This window comes from Azolla caroliniana, unplaced genomic scaffold (genome assembly GCF_043228905.1).
Source record: "Azolla caroliniana isolate FFs.n. ecotype wild unplaced genomic scaffold, voAzoCaro1.0.p SCAF_3, whole genome shotgun sequence".
NCBI lineage: Eukaryota > Viridiplantae > Streptophyta > Polypodiopsida > Salviniales > Salviniaceae > Azolla > Azolla caroliniana.
Genome location: NW_028230438.1, coordinates 24,852,493 through 24,872,642, shown reverse-complemented (window position 1 = coordinate 24,872,642; position 20,150 = coordinate 24,852,493). Strand labels below are relative to the sequence as shown.

At 36.4% G+C, this 20,150-nt stretch overlaps 1 protein-coding gene and 1 pseudogene across 2 annotated transcripts in view; both read left to right on the top strand.

Annotated features, from left to right (window-relative positions):
• The window catches only part of LOC147866800 (cilia- and flagella-associated protein 44-like), a 33,391-nt gene that overhangs the window by 11,735 nt on the left and 1,506 nt on the right, over positions 1-20,150 (top strand). Inside the window, exons 13-35 of the mRNA XM_087317287.1 lie at positions 1,257-1,363; positions 1,505-1,614; positions 1,704-2,075; positions 2,156-2,250; positions 4,272-4,386; positions 4,537-4,605; positions 4,692-4,785; positions 5,946-6,189; positions 6,393-6,513; positions 10,037-10,120; positions 10,214-10,315; positions 10,734-10,877; positions 10,979-11,256; positions 12,700-12,778; positions 12,877-12,927; positions 14,973-15,146; positions 15,217-15,393; positions 16,871-16,960; positions 17,100-17,177; positions 17,429-17,611; positions 17,941-18,058; positions 18,210-18,361; positions 18,456-18,704. Coding sequence (XP_087173413.1) covers positions 1,257-1,363; positions 1,505-1,614; positions 1,704-2,075; positions 2,156-2,250; positions 4,272-4,386; positions 4,537-4,605; positions 4,692-4,785; positions 5,946-6,189; positions 6,393-6,513; positions 10,037-10,120; positions 10,214-10,315; positions 10,734-10,877; positions 10,979-11,256; positions 12,700-12,778; positions 12,877-12,927; positions 14,973-15,146; positions 15,217-15,393; positions 16,871-16,960; positions 17,100-17,177; positions 17,429-17,611; positions 17,941-18,058; positions 18,210-18,361; positions 18,456-18,704 — 3,286 coding nt within the window. The remainder of the gene's footprint in view (positions 1-1,256; positions 1,364-1,504; positions 1,615-1,703; positions 2,076-2,155; positions 2,251-4,271; positions 4,387-4,536; positions 4,606-4,691; positions 4,786-5,945; positions 6,190-6,392; positions 6,514-10,036; positions 10,121-10,213; positions 10,316-10,733; positions 10,878-10,978; positions 11,257-12,699; positions 12,779-12,876; positions 12,928-14,972; positions 15,147-15,216; positions 15,394-16,870; positions 16,961-17,099; positions 17,178-17,428; positions 17,612-17,940; positions 18,059-18,209; positions 18,362-18,455; positions 18,705-20,150) is intronic.
• Positions 146-19,823, top strand: LOC147866801 (uncharacterized; annotated as a pseudogene). The gene is made up of 2 exons (XR_015529522.1): positions 146-210; positions 18,880-19,823. The product of XR_015529522.1 is annotated as an uncharacterized LOC147866801 (transcript).

The following is a 20,150-nucleotide window of genomic DNA, read 5'->3' as shown; positions in this document are numbered from 1 at the left end:
TGATTAGTGACCTATATCCAATGGCTTTGGAAGATCCGCTCCCTAAACTAAGGTACACAAGGTTGGCACTTTATGCCATCAAAACAACATGCTGAACATGAAATAAAACAATGTTTCAAGCCACATGGCATAAGGGTAAATGCATTACCTCCATTCCAATATAGCTTGGATGGTCCCCATCTAAACATGACCAAAGTGGAAAAGAATAGAGTGGTCCAAACTGATATTATTAACATGGAAAACAAGATAACATGGATCAGCCCCAAAATATCACTCGGTACGAAGATGGCCCACTATAAGACACTACCTTATGGAGGATGGATTAATCAGGACATCTTATGTGTATACATCTACCTTATGCGCTATGCAGTCTGATAGGGCAGCTGCAAACTTCTCACATCAATTAGATGAGGTAGGCAGATATGCACAAATACTTCTAGAATTTAAATTGTGTCATGAGGAAGTGGAAGCTGAAGAGCACTATGTTTGTCATATGGTGTTTTTTATGAAATAAGAGGGTGATACTAGTGCTTCGTTAAGCAAGGTTTTGACCCACTACACAAGGTAATGGAATATGAGGATAGACAGTGCTTGGGGCTTTTCTTGCTAGAACTCAAAAGACACAGGTAAAAAGTGTTGGACGACAATACAACCACAAAAACACATTAACAAAGAACAATTGCAACTTTCTTTAGCCCCATCACTCCTACTCATGCTACATGTCAATCAATGGCTACACAAATAGGCTATCCACTAGGTCATAACAAAGGGGTTACAATAGATCAGACTAGTAATTTTCCGTGCACGTTGGACTTGGCCTCATGAAGCATGGTTTCACCACCCTTGGCATCGACATGTAAAGGCCATTATCTTCTGCGCTGACAGGTGCTTCCCTCGCTTTGGAGATCTTTCCTTTCTGGGTAGACATATAAGAGAGATCCTTTGAAGTCAAAAACTACAATTTAGACTTTAGAATCTTACATGTATTGATAAGAAGATTCTTTAGTCACTTTTTATTTTATTTGCTTAATTACTTAGTAACATTTATTCTCATTTCTTGTTCTCAAAGATGAGACAACATTTAAGATGTAATTTCTTGTTTGGTCTTATAGGCCATTATATTTTGGCCTCTTAAAAGACATTACTATATCTTTGTTTCTTTCTTCATTCTGCCTTAAGCCACTGATACTCACTATCCGGAATATTGTTATTGTTAGAAACCTTGATATAACTTTGCAATTTATATTACTGTATAGATACATCAAAGCCTCAGGACCAGTGACGTGTATTGATTGGTCACCAAGTGGTGCAAATTTGCTTATTGGTTGCAGTAATGGAGAAGTTCTTGAAGTCCCACGCCCTGGTACTAATGAAATGGCAAGAATATTAAAGAGTTTCTCATAGCTAATTTTGTATGTTTTCTAATTGATGTTATGCGTTATAAAGTTTTTGTGCTTTGTGAGTACATAGACATCCTGACAAAACAATGAATTTGGTGGTATAGGATATGATACAGACACAAAATTCACTTTCGAGCTGAATCTTCCTTCAAAGTTATACACATTTATTTTGCCAGAGATTCCTCAAAATGTGTCAAGCAATACAGAATCTCATGTAGAGATAATCGTTCTCCACTTTTATCTTTGTAGAAGTAAATAAACATATTTTCACTTGGTTTTAATGATGAGAATGTTCGGCCATAGGAAGACAAATCTTTGAAAGCTGATCAAGAAATGGCAGTGCAAAATTCTCCAATCCAGGAGGAAACCAATAAACCAAAAAGTGACATTAGTGAAACTGTACAAACAGAAGAGATTAACAAAAGTAAAGAAGAGCTGAAAACAGACATCCAGTCTAGAGATGTTTGTGAAGAAAACCAGAAAGAAACGTCAATAGGATCAACCAAGGATCCTACTGCCAGTAAAGATGCTGTCTACTCTACAAAGCAATCTGATTCTGTAGAAGCTCTGCCTTCAGGTGGGCAGAATGCCCAACAGGATAAAAACTCTGTTTTAGCAGTCTGTGCACTGCTTTACACAAATAGTGTCCTCAACACATTTTACATAGCCTTGGAGGTAACGTGTACATGTCATTAGTGGAGCATTATATAGATTCTACACATAATAACGAGAAACTCATAGAACTTGTGATGCAGGGCAATGCAGCAGGATATATATTTGAATGCCACATTGATATGAAGGAGGTAATGGGTGTTGCAAGGTGGCATTCTACGCCTATAAGATGTCTTAGGTGAGTTATAATCTATATAAATTGAAGATTAATATGTTATTCTTTTAAAAATATGTACACTTATATCAGCCTGTGAGGTTCTTTACTGCATGATATTTGAAGAGTTTATAATAGAATAGACTATCCTCCCTAAAGGAACTATAAAACGAGATTTAACTGCACAAAAAGAGATATGGCAACAAATAGTCAATCTTTATGTGCAGTAAACTTATTTGATTGAATCTACGTCAGTTACATAACCTAGAGTAGTTACAAAAAAAAAAGATACTTCCCATTAGTTAGGTAGAGTGTCTTTACACCAATATGTACACCAGAAATGTCATGATAGACATTCAACCACACTACCCCAGTATGTGTTTATCATCTTGCAGTATGTAAAATTTCAGAAAAATACCATGTACCTTCCTGGTTGGGCTGCCAAGGTGGAAATAACCATTTTGACGTGGTGTAACACCACTTTGGCAAGCCATCTACATAATCCACCAAGGGCGAATCTAACCATGATTGTTGAAAGGAAAGTCTCGCAGCTTCCACTGTGTCTGAAGTTCCTTCCAACTCTTCATATTGAGCTCGTATATTCGTAATCAGATCATACCATAGAGCAGTGATTGTCTCTTTTGGTCAACTTTCTTCTCCTGTGAGACCTACTTTGCATCTAGATTTCCAAATGTTCCATAGCATGATAGAGGCTATGGTGGGCCAGATGTCACTCAGCCTATTCGAACACCAAATTATTCCTTGATGGTTCTACAGTGCATTTATTTCTTTGCACACGAAATGCCTTCAGCCCACCTAGGTCTCCTGATATCCAAGCTTTCTTCTCCAATCTCCACCATATTGCAAATCCCAAAGTTATGGAGCTTTCCAGTAACAGTAGGCAACCATGCTTAACAGCTTGATGGTTTAAACAGTTTGGTTCAGGTTCAAGTTTTTTTTAACAGTTCGATTTTGGTTCAGTTTCAACAGTTCGAAACCGCTGTTTAAACGGTTTAATGGTTTTTAAAGTTTAATTTTTAAAAATTAAATTATCACATTTTAGGAAAATATTTAATATTTTGAAAATTTAAAATTTAAAATAATGAAATTTTTTAAAATTTGAATTTTGACAAAGTTGAAAACTGAACTGAACCACGAAACTGCGGTTTTAACGGTTTGGATTTTTTAAAAATTTGGTTCAAATGGTTTCGTGGTTCAGTTTGGTTCGGTTCAAGTTTCAAAAATTTTAAATGATTCGGTTTCAAATTGGTTCGGTTTTGACACTCTCAAACCGAACCAAACCGTACAACCTTCCAGCCTGCTCTTCATTAGTATTCTCATCACTTTTCAACCAAACTTCCTGTGCATGAGAGCATTCCTATAAGCAATGCTCTAGAGATTCGAGTCCTGAAGAGCACAACCTGCAGTTCCCATCAATTCCACTTTTCTGCAGCCAAGCGCCTACTGGAAGAGATCTGTGGCAACATAGCCATAAGAAAGTTTTTATCTTTTCAGCAATCTTAGTGGCCCATAATTGTTTCCAGTATTGATTTAGGAAATCATAATCCAAGTCTTCCTTGATCCACTTTCTAGAAAGGCCCTCTTGCTCCAAGTTCTTGCGCTGTAGAATACTGTGGCCAAGCTTAGACGAATAACGGAAAAACTGAATATTACCTTTTGGAGTTGTCCATCCTAGTTCTGCTGGATCCCACGTCATGTTCTTCAGGCATGTATCCTCCAAGATCCAGATTTTAGAAGCTGCATCGTTGTTACATCTGTCTGGGTCTACTTCCCATTGTTTTTTATATCTAATAAGGACACTAATTGGCATCCATTCTGGAAATTCTACTGTGGTAGTGGAGCTCTCAGCATCTGCATTAACTCGTTTAATGTCCTGAATAATCCCTCTGGTGAATGTTATTTTGTACATCTCAGATCTATTGTTTACAATATTCTTTTACTTTCTTAGTTGGATTTTAAGAAATATTTTTTGGAATTGAGAAAAGAGTATGGTTATAGGATGTCATTGTGTATTGGTGCTGCAGGTACTCAGAGTCTCATCAGTACATAATTTCAGGTCATGATGATGGAATTATTCGAATCCAAACAGCTCCTACACCTGGACAATTGTCAATATTGCAGCATCATGTGTTTTGGGAGGTTAATTTCGATCTTTTACTCATAACTTCAAAATGGGATACATGCTTGGAACCAAAAACCTCAAGCTTAAGGGAGTGAATTTAAGTTGTGAGATTATTCTCTTGATGGTTTACTCATGAGTTGTGAATGCCATATGGAGGCTGGTTACAGGGTCGAGTACATGATGGCATTAATGGTGCTGTAAGTGGAGCAATGATTAGTTTTGATCACCAGTATTTGGTGAGTTATTTTACACAAACAGTTGACATAAGTATTTGATGATCTGTTCTGAAAGTTTACGCACTCTATTGGAGCATTGTTGACAGGCGAGTGCCGCACATGATGGGAGTTTTTATATCCACCAACTTAAATTTGAGAAACTCCCATTCAACTTGCCGATTCAGGATGATTTTAGATCAGGTAGTTATCATCTTTGACAAAAGCTACAATATACCTAACTTGAGAATCTCACATGTGCCAAAAACCAGATTCCCTCGTTTCTTTTCTTTTCATCTTATTTACTTTTATATTTACTGTGTAATATTTATTTTATTTTGATTTGTTCTCAAAGACGAGACAACACTTAAGATGTAATCTCTTATTTGGTCTTATAGGCCATTTTGGCCTCTTAAAAGACGTTAATATATCTTTCTTTCTTTCTTTCTTACCTGCGATATGCTATATTTTGTAAATGTGAATTCATCTCTGTTATGATACCCTATGTGTCTCAAGCCAACATGTAGCACTCATGACCCAGTGATAGTTGGCCCATGTAATTGAAATCCTTTCTGGTCTCGAAATGCTAGACAGTCTCTAGTTTGAGTTCTAATATAGAGTCATCACAATAACTCAATAACACCATATCTGGCTTTTGCTTGTATGAATGTACATACAGTCTAGATTAATTTTCCCCTCCAACTTGAGTATAGTCAAGGTGAGTCTATCCTTGGGCCTTGAAACGCTGACACTCCAATTCGAGCTCTAGTATAGACTCATGAAATTGATTTCATAACACTCACCATGGTCAGATCTATTTATTACTTAGGTGTATATACCATCTAATTTGTTTGGCCTCTTCAACCGTAACGTAAAAAGGTGGTTATAATAAACACTATTCCAAAGATATATATGCTCTATTGATTCACTATACAATAATATTAAAGATAAAGATCATGATTTTGGTTTTGCCAAGCTTCATCAGATACCTAGGTGGCAGTCCTAAAAGGGTTGGAGAAAATGTATATCCTTATTTCACCTCAATCGTGGAGTAAACTGGCTCTGACTCTCTCCCTCCCCATGAATTACACTTTTTCTGATGTAGTGCCAAGATTCTTCATATAGTGGAATGAAAAATCTTGGAATGGTTTGCAAGCAGTGAAGATTATTTTGGCAGAATTGTATGTCAGTAGTTTTCATTTATTAACAGTGGTTAACTTTTTGAATTTATGTTTATTTTGTGGTTAGACATTCAAATCTAGAAAAAATAGACCATACCCATTCGATATCATTTTCCAAGCATAATTTGGTTAAGGTATGTAATTCCTTCTCTTTGCACTTGTGATGACATATGTGCAGTACAGATATGGGAGTAAGGGAGGTTGAAGCAAAAGATATAGGTACAGGTGTTTACAGCATTGAGGAAGATAAACAGAAGACCGAGCAAGAAAACAAGTTAAAGATGGCTTTGCAAAAAAAAGACAAGTTGAAAAAGAGAGTGGTCCTGATCCAGAAAGATCTAGCTGAACTCATGAAGGAAAATAGGGAACATGAGTCAAATGAAAGACTGCCATTGGAAGACTTTGAAATTGATCCTAGCCTTAGGAGGTATCCAATTATAAAAGTTTAATACTTTTTATTAACCTGTGTAAGTCACATGTTCTTGAATTGAATAAAATACACTACGTTGATCACTAGCAACACTAGATCATGCACTGTATCAGATATGGATAAGCGGACTATGTTGAAATTTTATGTTTTTGGCTAATATAGAAACCATTGTTGATTATATGACCCTTATTATCTTTAAGCATGATTGAGGATGAGATTCAGGCCAAAATCACTGAAGTCAAACAAGAACTACAATGGGAGAGTGAAAAAAAGTCTATAGCGCTTTCTAAGTTGAGGAGAAAATTCTTAGATCCATTGGAGGTATGATTTCAATGGTTTTGTTAATTCAATTTTTGCACAAAATGATACAGTAGTGAATATACCAGTTTTCAGAAGCTTTTTCCCAATACTGCATTTCCGTTTTTGAAATCTTGGGATTGAAAATGATAGACACCTAATCAATCACTCTCAATATCTGCAATGTCTATAATGAAAGGAAAGAAAGATATCTTGATGTTTCTTAAAGAGGCCAAAAAGGCTTATGAGATTGAAAGAGAGATAATCTGATAATGTCAAAATTGTTATATAAATAAGTAAATTAATACATTTGCCTAAGATACTAGGTATTGCTGCGAGCTTAATTGGAATGATGAAACTTTACATCTCCTAGATGAACGCAAAAGAGCTATCATTTTAGATAGTCGTAGGGTGTATCTAAAGATAAACATGATGGACTTATTTTTGGGATAAGTCTATCAAATTTGTGAGGTAAAATGCATACCTAAAATGGATGGTTACTTTATAAAAACCTGGTAATTACATTGAAGCGCAGAATTGGTTGAAGATTACAGGATGTTCTTCTCCCCTTAGTGAGTGAGGGAAGCACAACCACTTAGATGGAGAGAGAGATTAAATAGAGTGGCAGAAAAAACTGATATGGCCTCATCACAAAAGGAATATTGGACATGCAAGGATATCATGTATTTACCATGAAAGCTTAGATAATTATATAGGAGTATTTAAGTATGATGATTATAAGCTATGCCAATAAATAAAAATTACTTTGGGCAAATATAAGCTCTACTTAGCCACATGCTACATTCCTCAAAAAAGGTGAAATTAATATAGTAGATTTGGGTTGGAACGCGATGATCCTTCCACAAACTTATGTTAAGATATACTTTTTTTTAGAATCTTAGTATAGTGTTGACTATGGGAGATTTTGATGCTAGAGTTGGAAAATACCAAAATGTGGAGATATTAGAAGAAAATTTAGTGGGTCCTTGTCTATTACATGATTCAAAGGATTGTGTTGTGATGGATTATGGAAAGATTCTGATACATATGCTTGGTGTACATGTTTTTCCTTTGACAAATATACACACATGTTTACCAGCCTCAGGTAGAGGAAGTGTGGCAGATTATATAATAATGAAGGCATGCAGTCTATCCATGTGAATGCATTTAAGATTGGTCCTCTATTTCCTGACTCATCTCGTAAGCTTGTGTACTTGGACCTTACACTTTTTCACTCCAAATGTAGTGGAGTGAATGAGGAAAGAAGATACTTTTTTCGACCTTGTTAAAACAAAGCTAGGAAATATGCAACAAAAGTCGAGAACCATTTGTCAAAGGTCTCTCTAGACAATGATATCAAAGAAAATTGGAAACATTTGAAAGGTTACATCCTTAAGGTAGGATATCAATGCTTTCAAATGTGTGTTGGTGGATGTTAAAGATCCAGTTTCCCATGTAATTCTTGGTTTGATGAGGAAAGTAAGACCTATCTTCACACCAATATCGAAAGTTAGTGACGATTAAAAAAGATGATACTTCCAAATGGAAGAAAGGAAAAAGAAAATGTTGTTTAAGTGCCAATCAAAACTAGCACGAAGACAACTCAAGGGTAAAAAGGAATATATCAAAAGTGAATTTACAAATGATGAGATGCTAGAATATGTACAAAGGCTATATATGCATGAGGGAGTGGCTCCTATGGTTGAGAGCATTGGAACATCTCGTAAATCCATGCATTGATATTGAGGACATTAATAAGGGATCAGAAAATATAGCTACAAGTGAGCTCTTAAAATGGACAATACCATATACTTGTCATTGAATAATGACCATTAAGATCAAGCTATTAAAGAAGGTTTGCCGAATGATTATCTTATTAATTGGATTAAGCCAAATTTCAAAGTAGGAGATTAAAATCAAGATTCATATCACAAAATCAGGACTATTTCTATATCAAATTATCACAAAATCAGGATGATTTCTATATCAAATTATCACAAAATCAAACTATTGTTAAGAATCTAGTATCAAATTATCACAAAATCACTGTGATTTGCATGCCAAAATATCACAATATCAAACCATTGCTGGATTGTATAACACTCTTATGGAGCAAAAGATAAGGAAAGTAGAAACAAACGAATGCTTGGGGAATCGGGTTTTAGACCAAAACACTCCAATGTGGATCGTTTGGTTATATTAAGAGTAATTATGCAAGAAAGTTGGCTACAGGGAAGAACACGCTACTATTGTTTTGTTGATTTTAAGAAAATCTTTTGACATAGTACCACAAAGTGAACTTTGGAATCAAATGGTGGAAATTGGCATGCCATTAGAGTATCGAGTTGCTATTGCAAGTTTATATTAGCAAGTTAGATGCCAACTAAAAACTGAGAATGGATTCTCAGAATACTTTTTAAGCAACATGGGGGTTAAAGAAGGATGTCCACTATCACCTACACTCGTCGGTTTATGTATTGATAAATTGGAAGAAATGGTGAATACGGTTGCAAGACAAGGATTAGATGCTCCAAAACTTATGCAACAAGTTACCTTATTGCTCTTGTCTTATGATGTGGTTCTCTGGGCAACAAAATGACCTATAAGACCAAACAAGAAATTACATATTAAAATGTTATCTTTTCTTTGGGAACAACAATCCACAATGAACTTATGGTATTCTCAACCATGATCGTTTTCTAGGATGAGCATAACATCCTTGTGCATCCTTTTCACATGTTGGATAAGACATGACTAAAGAATCCCATCATCTATACATGTAAGATTCTCAAGTTAGATATATTGAAATTCTTTTTCTTCAAAATATCTTTAGCATAGGTTGATCCAGAATGAGAGGTGTCCAAAGCGTGGGAAGCACTTGCGATGGTGGGAGATAATGACCGTCATCTGTCTAGGACAAGGGTGGTGAGACAATGGTCCATGGACCAGCGCCTACATGCACAAAAAATTTCTATTGGCCGATTTATTGTAACGCCTTTGCAATGTCTTGGGTCCTTGATTAACTTGTAGAATGAGTAGGAGTGATGGGGCTAAAGAAAGTTGTGTTTTTTCTTTGTTGATGAACTCGTGTGAGATTTGATAGTGCAGCATCTTGAAGACCTCCACAGGTTTTTGGGAAAAGAAGGAAAGAAAGATATATTAATGCCTTTTAAGATGCCAAAAGGGCCTATAAGACCAGACAAGAGATTACATCTTAAGTGAAATACATTATTAGAAAATTATAGCAGACATGTAGAAGAGTTATGAGCTTAGAATCTATGTCTTTATTTTCATTGTTTTTTTTCCATCCTTATATGTCAGCTATATCAATCGACTATGTACATAATGTTAGTATTCAAATTCAATGGTAATGTTTGTGTTAAGTATATTTACATTGATTTATGCATCAATTAAGGTTCCCTTGTTCTCTCATGCATGTTGTTGGAACGAGTGTACCCTTATCTCATTTTTCAGTTATTTCTAGTAAAGCTTACTGTCTTGTTTTCCATTGGCATGTGGTTTTACTTATGGAAGTCTCTGAATGTAGGTTGAGCATATAGTCCTTCATTCTTTTCATACTGGCACAACTGTTGCCACTTTCCGAACTATGAAGATTGGTGAAGAATTACAGGTAATATAATATTTTGGATATGGATAATTTTTTGAAATTAGGGTATATGTCTGGGAAGTGTTTATTTAAGTTTGTGCCTGTGTTTCCAAAAAGGTGGCGATTGCTGAGGCCAATGCACATAAAGAACGGCCACTAGTTCCAAGGGTCTCTGTCTTGACACTTCTCAAAGACGCTCCAGAAACATCAGGAGATGAGGTTGATCTCGTTAGGATCCCACTTATGTTTATTAAATACATTTCTAATTTTAAATCTTAACGTAATTTGCAATTTTTCATTGTGGAAAACTCAACACTATAGAAGATTTGCAGCAGATTGTCCCCATTTATAAAATGTATGTTACATTTTGAAACTGGAGCTTCTAAATTTAGAGCTGTTACAATTAAGGAAAAAAGTCTTTTACATCCTTCTGGATAAAAAATTGTTGAATTGTTGCATTCCATAAGAAGCATAGACCATTTCAAACTGAAGTTTGTAAAATTTCTACCAGAGAATCGTAAGGATGGCAGAGCCTTTGTTTCTCAATTAGGTTTCTCATGAAATCAATGATCCCAAAATTTGCAATTGCAATGAGAAAATTAGATGTATAATGGATCCTTGCTCTTCTTTTTTCTAGAATTTAGCTACAACTGATCGGGATGAGATTGAGGAGAAACACAGTCAAGCTCATGATTCAGCAGCATTGCAAGATATGAGACGTGTTAAGTTAAAAAAAATGATCGCAGATTATGATGAATTTGTGAAGCTAGAAAATTCTACGGTATCATCTTTTCGCAGAGCTATTGCAAGTACATCAGAATTCTGAACACTGTACATTCAAATTTCTTAATTTACAGGAGCAATGTATTGATCTGTATGCAGAATTTTGAAAATGAGCATGACGTTGCAGCAATACGTTATGCAGAAAACAACATGGGGGATTACAAACTTAAATCAGATCTTACTCATGTGCCACCGAAAGAGCAGCAAACTAATGCAAAGAAGAAAAGAAAAGAAATGCTTCTTCTTAAAGAAGGAATTTTCAAAGAGAAAATGAAATTTAACAGAGATTTTCTGGTCTTGAGAGAGATAAAGAGGAAAATTTGTAGGCAAATACGTGAAACAAATACTAGGATACAACAGATCAATATAATCTTGAAGTAATTTTTCCTTCATAAACAAAATCTATTAGCTAGGTTTTAGAAAGAAAGCATTCTAAAAAGCAGCTAAATAATACATGGTGTTAAATCACACAAGAAACAAACACGATAAAATATATCCACGGAGACTAAGCTAGGCTTGCACCTTGTAACCTGATTCATAAATAAATCATACCATAAATAAATCTTGGCATCTCGTGTATGATGTCTGGAAATTGTCTTTGTCTCCTAGCATCCATATCGAGAGAGTATCTCCCATGTTTGCTGTTATTGACGTGATGGTAGTGATTGTGCTCTCGGGGGTGTGGTTCATGTGCCTCTCACGCTCTCCACCATTCCCCATGATGGATTCTCTTCTTATCTGGGCCCATAACTGTGTTTAGTTGGCATATTCTCTGTACTTGTTGGCTTTTTTTCTGCTCCATGGTTGCGATTCATGAGGAAGAGTTTTGTATGGTGGATTTAGAGAAGCTGCACTATGTTGTTCATGAGGAAGAGTTCTAAGCATCTACAATCTATAAATTCTATCGTCTTCATGAATGGGCTGAAGCTATCCTTGGCAATGGTATCTTCCATAGGACTCAGGTTGCATCTACATGTTGCAAAGTCTCCATGTCTTTACGTCCTCGGCTGACACCCACATATCTTATAAGGTTTCACACTCTACTGTAGTGATAAAACCTTCATCCAATGTCATTCCATATGGCCTCCCTTGCTGTCCACTGCCATCAGTCACATGTTCCACATTCATAACCAATGGCTCGATTCCCCATTGGTTTGCAGAACTGCGATGCTGCGGTATTGCTGTATGGAAGTTCATAACCTTAAATTAAAAGAAAACAAGGACAACAATGTTATGTTACATATCCTTATGGTAATAATATATAGTGGGCAGGCCACTTTTTAATGCAGACCTTCCCAGTAGGTTTTGAGCCTGTAAGCTTCAAACCTATGGTCCTCGCATTCCCCAGTCATAGACTATCTTGGATGCGCATCCCACTCTTGGGGATCATAATGTGATACAAGCTGACCCTGGTTTCTTCCAGGCAACTTGAGTGTGAATATATACCTTTTCAATATAGTATAGCCATCACTTTGTTTTCTTCAGATCCGGGGTAATATATTAAATCTTTTCGCACAATCTTGTTTCATGCCCATACAATCTTTTGGATACAACGTCAGAGCTGGATATTTACGACAGTTGATCAGAGTTCTACATGTACAGTGCTGTGATGCTGCTGATTAATCTCTAATCTTAAAGGATTGGGAAAGTTTGAGTTATGTGTACTTCGTGTATTTACAGCTTTGAAGCAGAGGAAATTATATGTTTTATTGTAGAAAGCATTAAAGAATATTTGTGAACTATAAAACAGATAAAGTTATCCTAAATTGTGTAAGTTCCATTATTAGCATATTAATAATCTATACGTTCTTTTGTACTAGGATTAAAGATGATATTCTATATTTTCCACCCTCATTCAAGGATGAGTCACCAGAGGAGCGAGAACTTGTTACTGATAAGGTTTTTTTGAGAATGTTCAAGTTTATCAGCATTGAGAATTGAGACAACTAGGTGTGGCATGGATTAATGTATGCTTCTATGCAATGTGGCTTATACAGGATATAGAAGAACATTGCAAAAAGATTAAGAAGATAGAGGAAACACAAAAGGTAAGCATCATTATAAATTTTTGTACTTCCGATAGTGTGTGGCTGTGGATTCATTACAATAAGAAAATCTACTTAGGTGTGAAACACTCCTTTCTTTCCCGCATCTACGGACTATGAGGATTCATTACAATAAGAAATTCTACTTAGGTGTGAAACACTTCTCTCTATCCAGCATCTACAGTCTCTGTGGATCGTTAAAATAAGAAAATATATCATTTCCAGAACTAAGCAGCAATTTACTTTGGCTGTACTATGACACTTGTATTTCTCAGAAGCTTCCATAATTGACTCTGATCTGGTTGTGGCCTTACTTTTATCCTCTTTCACTGACCCTTTTCTGCGTGGTCATTTAGATTCCATAATTTCTGCTTCTATATATTAACGATTTTGCTACAACAAATGAAGATATGGCGTTAAACACACATGAAGATGGGCTAGATCAATGGAGAACCCCAAGAGGATACTGTAGAAAAAAAAAGACGGGATGGGGGCTTGCTAGGTAGTTCTGAAGGGCGCATGAGTCACCCAAAATTCACGTGCCATTAGATGCTGAAAAGAGGAAAGGGGGATCTCTTACACCATTTCATTAGGCAGGTGGTCAATCATATCAGAGATGATATTAAACGAGCCTTGAAAGAGGAAATGTAAAAGAAGGTAGAGAAGCAGAAAACTGAGCACGCATATGATAAAATTGGATAATGGAAGAACATGGATCGGCCCCACAATATAACTTGGTAGAAAATGGCCCAATATAAGGCACTCTTTTTACATGACAATGTATGAATTCATCATCAGGCCCTCTTATGTGGATATACATCTATCCCATACTCTACATAGTGTGATAGGGCAGCTGTGAACCTTTTAAAATCAGTTGGAGATCAAGGGAGGTAAATATACACTGACTGCTGCGGAAGACCTTTATGCAACACACGCCTATCTAAGTTGAGAATCTTACATGTATAGACAATGGGATTCTTTAGTCACTTTTATTTTTATTCACTTTTTTACTTGAATTTATTTTAGTTTGTTGTTCACAAAGAGGAGATAGCATTTTAGGATGTAGTCTCTTAATTCGTCTTATAGGTTATTTTTGGCCTCTTAAAAGTGTTTTCCATGAAATAAAAGGGAGATACAATTGCCTCTTTAAGCAAGGGTTTGGCCCACTATGCAAGGTAATGGAATATGACCCACTCAACTCCTCGAATAACTTAAGGGTTCCCTTTTATTCTTCATAACGTAGTTATAATCACACCGCCTTGCGCAATGCGGAGCGTAGCATCGTCATCCCTTCTGAAAGAATTGTTCAACGAAACAGTCTGTTTTTTTGTAGCAGCTAGCGCGAGAGTGATATCGATCGATTTCACTCGACTGGGAAGACCCTCTCCTTAATAACTCCCATTCCTTTCAATCTCGTTCTCTCTAAAATATTTCCCTTTTTATCTTCTATCCTCTCTTGCTTTTTTGTTCATTGCTACATCTATCATTGAGAGACGGTGCTTGATTCTTTTCTTGCGAGAAGTCAAGAGACACATGGAAAAGTTGTTGAAGAACAACAAAACAGCCACACAAGCTCATCAACAAAGAACAATCACAGACGGTGCTTTGGGCTACACAAATGGGCTTCCTGCCAAGACATAACAAGGGGTCACAATAGATCGGGCAATAGCAATTTTTCGTGCTTGTAGGCCCTGGCCTCATGGACTATGATCTCACTACCCTTGACATCGATAGATAAAGGCCATTATCTTTAGCCATCAGCAGTGCTTCCCTGACTTTCGGAGACCTCTCCATTTTGGATCGACCTCTGCTAGAGTTCTTTCGAAGACAAAAATTACAATATATCTGACTTGAGAATCTTACATGTACTGAGAAGAAGATTCTTTAGTCACCTTTTATCTTATTTACTGTTTTTTTAGTTAGAAACATTTTTTTGTTATTCTCAAAGAAGAGAAAGCACTTACGATGTAATCTCTTGTTTGGTCTTCTAGGCCATTTTGGCCTCTTAAAAGACGTTAATATATCTTTCTTTCTTTCTACACCTACAGGATAAAAAGGTTACCGAATTTGGGGGTTTCTCTACAACAGGTAAACAGGAAGAAAATGTTAAACTTTCAAGCACTAACCCATCCATCGATGACTCCAGACGAAAAGACATTGACAAGATGCCAAGAATAAATGTTACTACCCCAATAAGAACGTTTCCCTTGTCAAGTTTGGAGGTAATGGACAATGAAGTTAGATCTGCATGCATGATCCACTAAAGTTTAACTAACTTGGTGCATATTCCAGCAAGAAGAACATGATGCAATGCAGATCAAACTCAAATTTGAAAAGTCAAAATTGCTGAAAAAAATGGGCCTTCTGATACAATATTTTGATAGTGCTTTACAAGAACTGAGACATAGGAGGTTTCAACTAGAGATAAATATCAAGCGAGCTGATTTGAAGATGATCTATTTGTACCAGGCATGTAAACATTGACGAATTATCTGAATATATATATATATATATATAGATAGATAGATAGATAGATAGATAGATAGATAGATAGATATTCACGCAAAACAATTGTTTTTGGTTTCAACATTTCTTTGTATGGGTTACTGAGGTAGGCAGATATGGAAGAATTTGCCTATTGTGTCATCAAGGAGAGGAATTCGAAGAACACTATGTTTGTCATTGTACTGCTGTTTTTAGGAAATACGGTTGAGATACTATTGCCTCTTTAAACAAGGCGTTGGCCCACTACACGAGGTAATGGAATATGAGAATTAGTGGTGCATGGGGCATTTCTTGCTAGAACATAGTCACACAAGTGCATCAACAAAGAAAAACCAAAACTTTCTTTAGCCACATCACTCCTACTCATGCTACACAAATGGGATCCCAACTAGGACAAAAGGGGTTATGATAGATTTGGACATGACCTCACCACACTTGTCATCAATAAATAATGGACATAATCTCCCACCATTGCAAGTGCTTCCCTCGCTTCAGAGCCTCTCTATTCTGGGAAAGTACAACCTACGCTGGAGATGGTCCTAGAGATTTTTTTGAGGACAGAAAGTACAACTCCATCGATACCTTACTTGATCATACAGTGCATATATTTCCCACTTCATATAAGAGGAGGTTTTTAGCGCATGGACTTTTTGTAGAAGTTCCCATTGTACATATCAAAGGCTTATGGAAATCTTTTGTGCGACCAACCTAAAACTTAATGGTCCACCAACCTGCGTAAAGCCACGATGTGGTCAGTGGTTGAGAAGGCTCTCCTAAATCCTGTTTGTCCTGGGGGCTCTTATACTTTTGAGCTCGGTGAAAGTGTTGGTTTTGCTTAAGGCACCACTTTATAAAGTTTGGTAAATGTGTGGCCTAGCATGATATTCTGATGATTTCTTGGTTGGAGAAACTATACTGACATATGGAGAGGCACAATCATGCTGGTAACTACAAGTTTTCAGCTTAAGAATGCCATAGGTGTGGTTCCTTGATCGGGGCCGGGGTTCTCTGATACCTCTCTCTATGAAGAGGTGGAATGAATCCCAATATTTTGCTTCTTCATAGGCACAGCTTTTTTGGTAAAGTCAGCTCTCATTAGTTCATCTAGGCAGTGAACTGAAACATTTTTTTACAAGCAAACATTGCAGACAGGGTGGATATACAACCACCAAAGATATTTCTCTTTGTCGTGACTTCTGATAGGAAAATAATCTGCAATCATTACAAATGGCATTGGTGAAGCCCTCCTTGTTTCATTGACCTTTCCATATTGGATCACCCCATGCTGAATATTTTCAGAAAGCAGCAATTTCAGGCTCAATAATCTGGCACAAACCTGATTATTACTCTAATAGCATCATGTAACAACCACAAAAAATGTTTCATTTTCACTTGAAACTTAATGGTTAGTTCGATCTTTCAATTTTTATGGTATTTCCAGGAGTTGAAGCTGCTGAAAAGCATACAGCCAAAGGAAGAGGTGTTGGAGACCCGTCAAGCAGCAAAAATGAAGGAAATAACAGATATTTCTGTAAGAAGTATTTACATTGATTCCGTTTCTTCTTTTTATTCTTTTAGTATTGTCATAATTATGATAGATGAATCTTTTTATTCTGGAACATAGACATCTTTCTCACACTTCAGTTATTACTATTGATATGGTGTTACAGGAAAAAGTTGAGCGCCAAGACAAATTGCTTGACGTTAAGAAAAAGGAACTAAATGCTCTAAATGAAAAAAAGAAACAGGTAATAATCATGCTATTTATGCAAAACGAATTATAAATTAAAGCCTTCTCTGTAAATCATGCTCTAGAGTTCTAAATCTTTCCTACCTTCCTGGATTGTTTTTCTCTTGAATCACCTAACAAATATTGTTTAGGATAGGTGAACTTTAAGGGAACAAATACTGTCTTTTCTGGGATTTGTGAATAGAGTTTTCTAGGGATTTTGCATGAGTAAGGGAGCACGCATAAAATTCCTTCTTCTTTTTTGTAAAGCTTTTGCAAGAATTTGAGGGTTTGCTTGGAGAGAACCATCCAGCAAGAGAGGCCTTAATGAAGATTTATCTGAAGAAAATAAAACTTACCAGCAACTCAGAGGATGAAGAAAATGACGATCTCATTGAAGATATGGATGAAGACAATTCCAAAGGCTCTGATGATGATTTTGATGAAGATGAGGTGATTAAATTTGCATTTTTTATTTTGCTTTCTTTACCTATGCTAGAGATCTTTCAAAGACAAAAGCTACAATATACCTAACTTGAGGATGTCACATGTGCCAAAAACCAGATTCCCTCTTTTCTTTTCTTTTCATGCTATTTACTTTTATATTTACTGTGTAATATTTATTTTATTTTGATTTGTTCTCAGAGACGAGACAACACTTAAGATGTAATCTCTTATTTGGTCTTATAGGCCATTTTGGCCTCTTAAAAGACGTTAATATATCTTTCTTTCGTTCTTTCTTTACTATGAAGAAAAGGTGACTTATGTTTGTGACTATACAGGTAGTAGAGACGTGCCCAGCAGGTTGTGAACAGGACCTTTATCAAAATGTATGCAAATTACGAGAACGAAGAATGATTGAAGATTTACTTCTGCAAGAAAGCAGCAAGCAACATGATGGTCTGTCTACTTTATCACTATTTATATGTTTCTTTATTTTTAACGCTGCTTATATTTCTTTTTATGGATGCAACACAATGTCACTAATACTGAACCTAGAACAAATAAGCCAACTCTCATCAGTTGAATCCACTGTCATTACTTCACGCAGCCCTTCAGAGAGAGAAAGAAGGTATAGTAAAGAAACGAAAAGCTATGGAAATGGCATTACGAACTATTGAGAAAGAGATGAAAGAGTTTCAGAAGGAAAAACAAAATGGTTTGAATGAAATTGAAACTGTTTTAACACTTTACATGCACCAGGTGACCTTCCCTTTGTGTTACAGATGTTCTCCATGTAAAACTAAAAATGCATGACATTTGAATAATTCCTCTGCATTTTTTTAAAATTTTGCAGATAGAATATCTGATTGATGGGATGCTACCAGAAGACTTTTCTGGAGCACTTGTGTTTAGCAACACTATTATTGATGAACTAAAAGACACAATTAAAGAGCATGGATCAGAAACTTGTGCACTCAAAAGACTTCAGAAAGATCTGAAAAAAGAACACACTGCTTTAGTAAAAGAGAGGAAATCTAGGGAGAGCAAGATTGAGGAATTGAACCAGCGTGTTATAGATGTTCAAATGCTCAAGTTCGGTCAGGTATTCTCTTCCACTTAAGTTCTATTGTAATATGGGTTTCTAAATGCTACAGATTGTGCATATCTCTTTCTGATATTTCTAAGCATCGGTGCCCCACGATATAATCCAGGCAGAGATAGGAGCAGCACCTATAATCACTGAGGCATTGTTCCGATCAGTGACAATTATCCAACAGCTGAAAATGGAGACATTCATTGTTGGTATGCTGAAATGCAGCAATGGTTCGAGTCACATGGCATGAGTATAAATGCACTACCCCTGTTCCAATATAGCTTGGACTGTCCTCATCTAAATATGAACAAAGTGGAAAAGAATAGAGTGATCCGAATTGATATTATTAACTTGGAAAACAAGATAACATGGATCAACCCCAAAATACCACTTGGTACGAAGATGGCTCACTATAAGACACATTTCTTACACATATCAGAGAATGGATTCCTCATCAAGCCACCTTATATGGCCATACATCTATCCTAGGTGCTGCGTAGTGTGATAGGGCAGTTGCGAACCTCATCACATCAACTACAGATTGAGGTGGGCAGATATACACGACTACCTCTAGAAGAGAGAATTTGCCAATTGTGTCATCAAGGAGTGGAATCTGAAGAACACTATGTTTGTCATTGTAGTGTCTTTTATGAAATCAGAGGGAGATACCATTGCCTCTTTAAACAAGGCTTTGGCCCACTACGCAAGGTAATGGAATATGAGGACCAAAGATGCCTAGGACTTTTCTTGCTCGAGCTCAAGAGACATCGGGAAAAGTTGTTGAAAAATACAGCCACACAAGCTCATCCACAAAGAACAATCACAACTTTCTTTAGCCCCATCACTCCTACTAATGCTACAAGTCAATCACGGGATACACAAATGGGCTCCCGACCAGGACATAACAAAGGAGTTACAATTGATCAGGCAATAGCAATTTGCCGTGCATGTAGGCCCCAACCCCATGGACCACGACCTCGACACCCTTGTTATCAACAAATAAAAGCCATTATCTCCCGCCATCGCAGGTGCTTCCCTCGCTTCGGAGACCTTTCCATTCTGGACCGACCTATGCTAGAGATCTTTCGAATTCAAAAGATACAATATATCTAACTTGAGAATCTGACATTTGCTGACAAAACCAGATTCCCTCATCTCTTTTTATCTTATATACTTTTATATTTACATAGTATTACTTCTTTTTTTGATTTGTTGTTCTCAAAGACGAGAAAACACTTGAGATGTAATCTCTTGTTTGGTCTTATAGGCCATTTTGGCCTCTTAAAAGACGTTAATATATCTTTCTTTCTTTGAGGAAGTAGGCAAAGAGTACTTTTCCTGCCTCAAATCTCCAGCAGTGAGAGGATAAGAGGGTACTATGATTGACCAAATCATGTGTATTCCTCCATGTAATCCAAACAATGTTCTGTCTGATAGTGTGCATGCTCTAAAGTA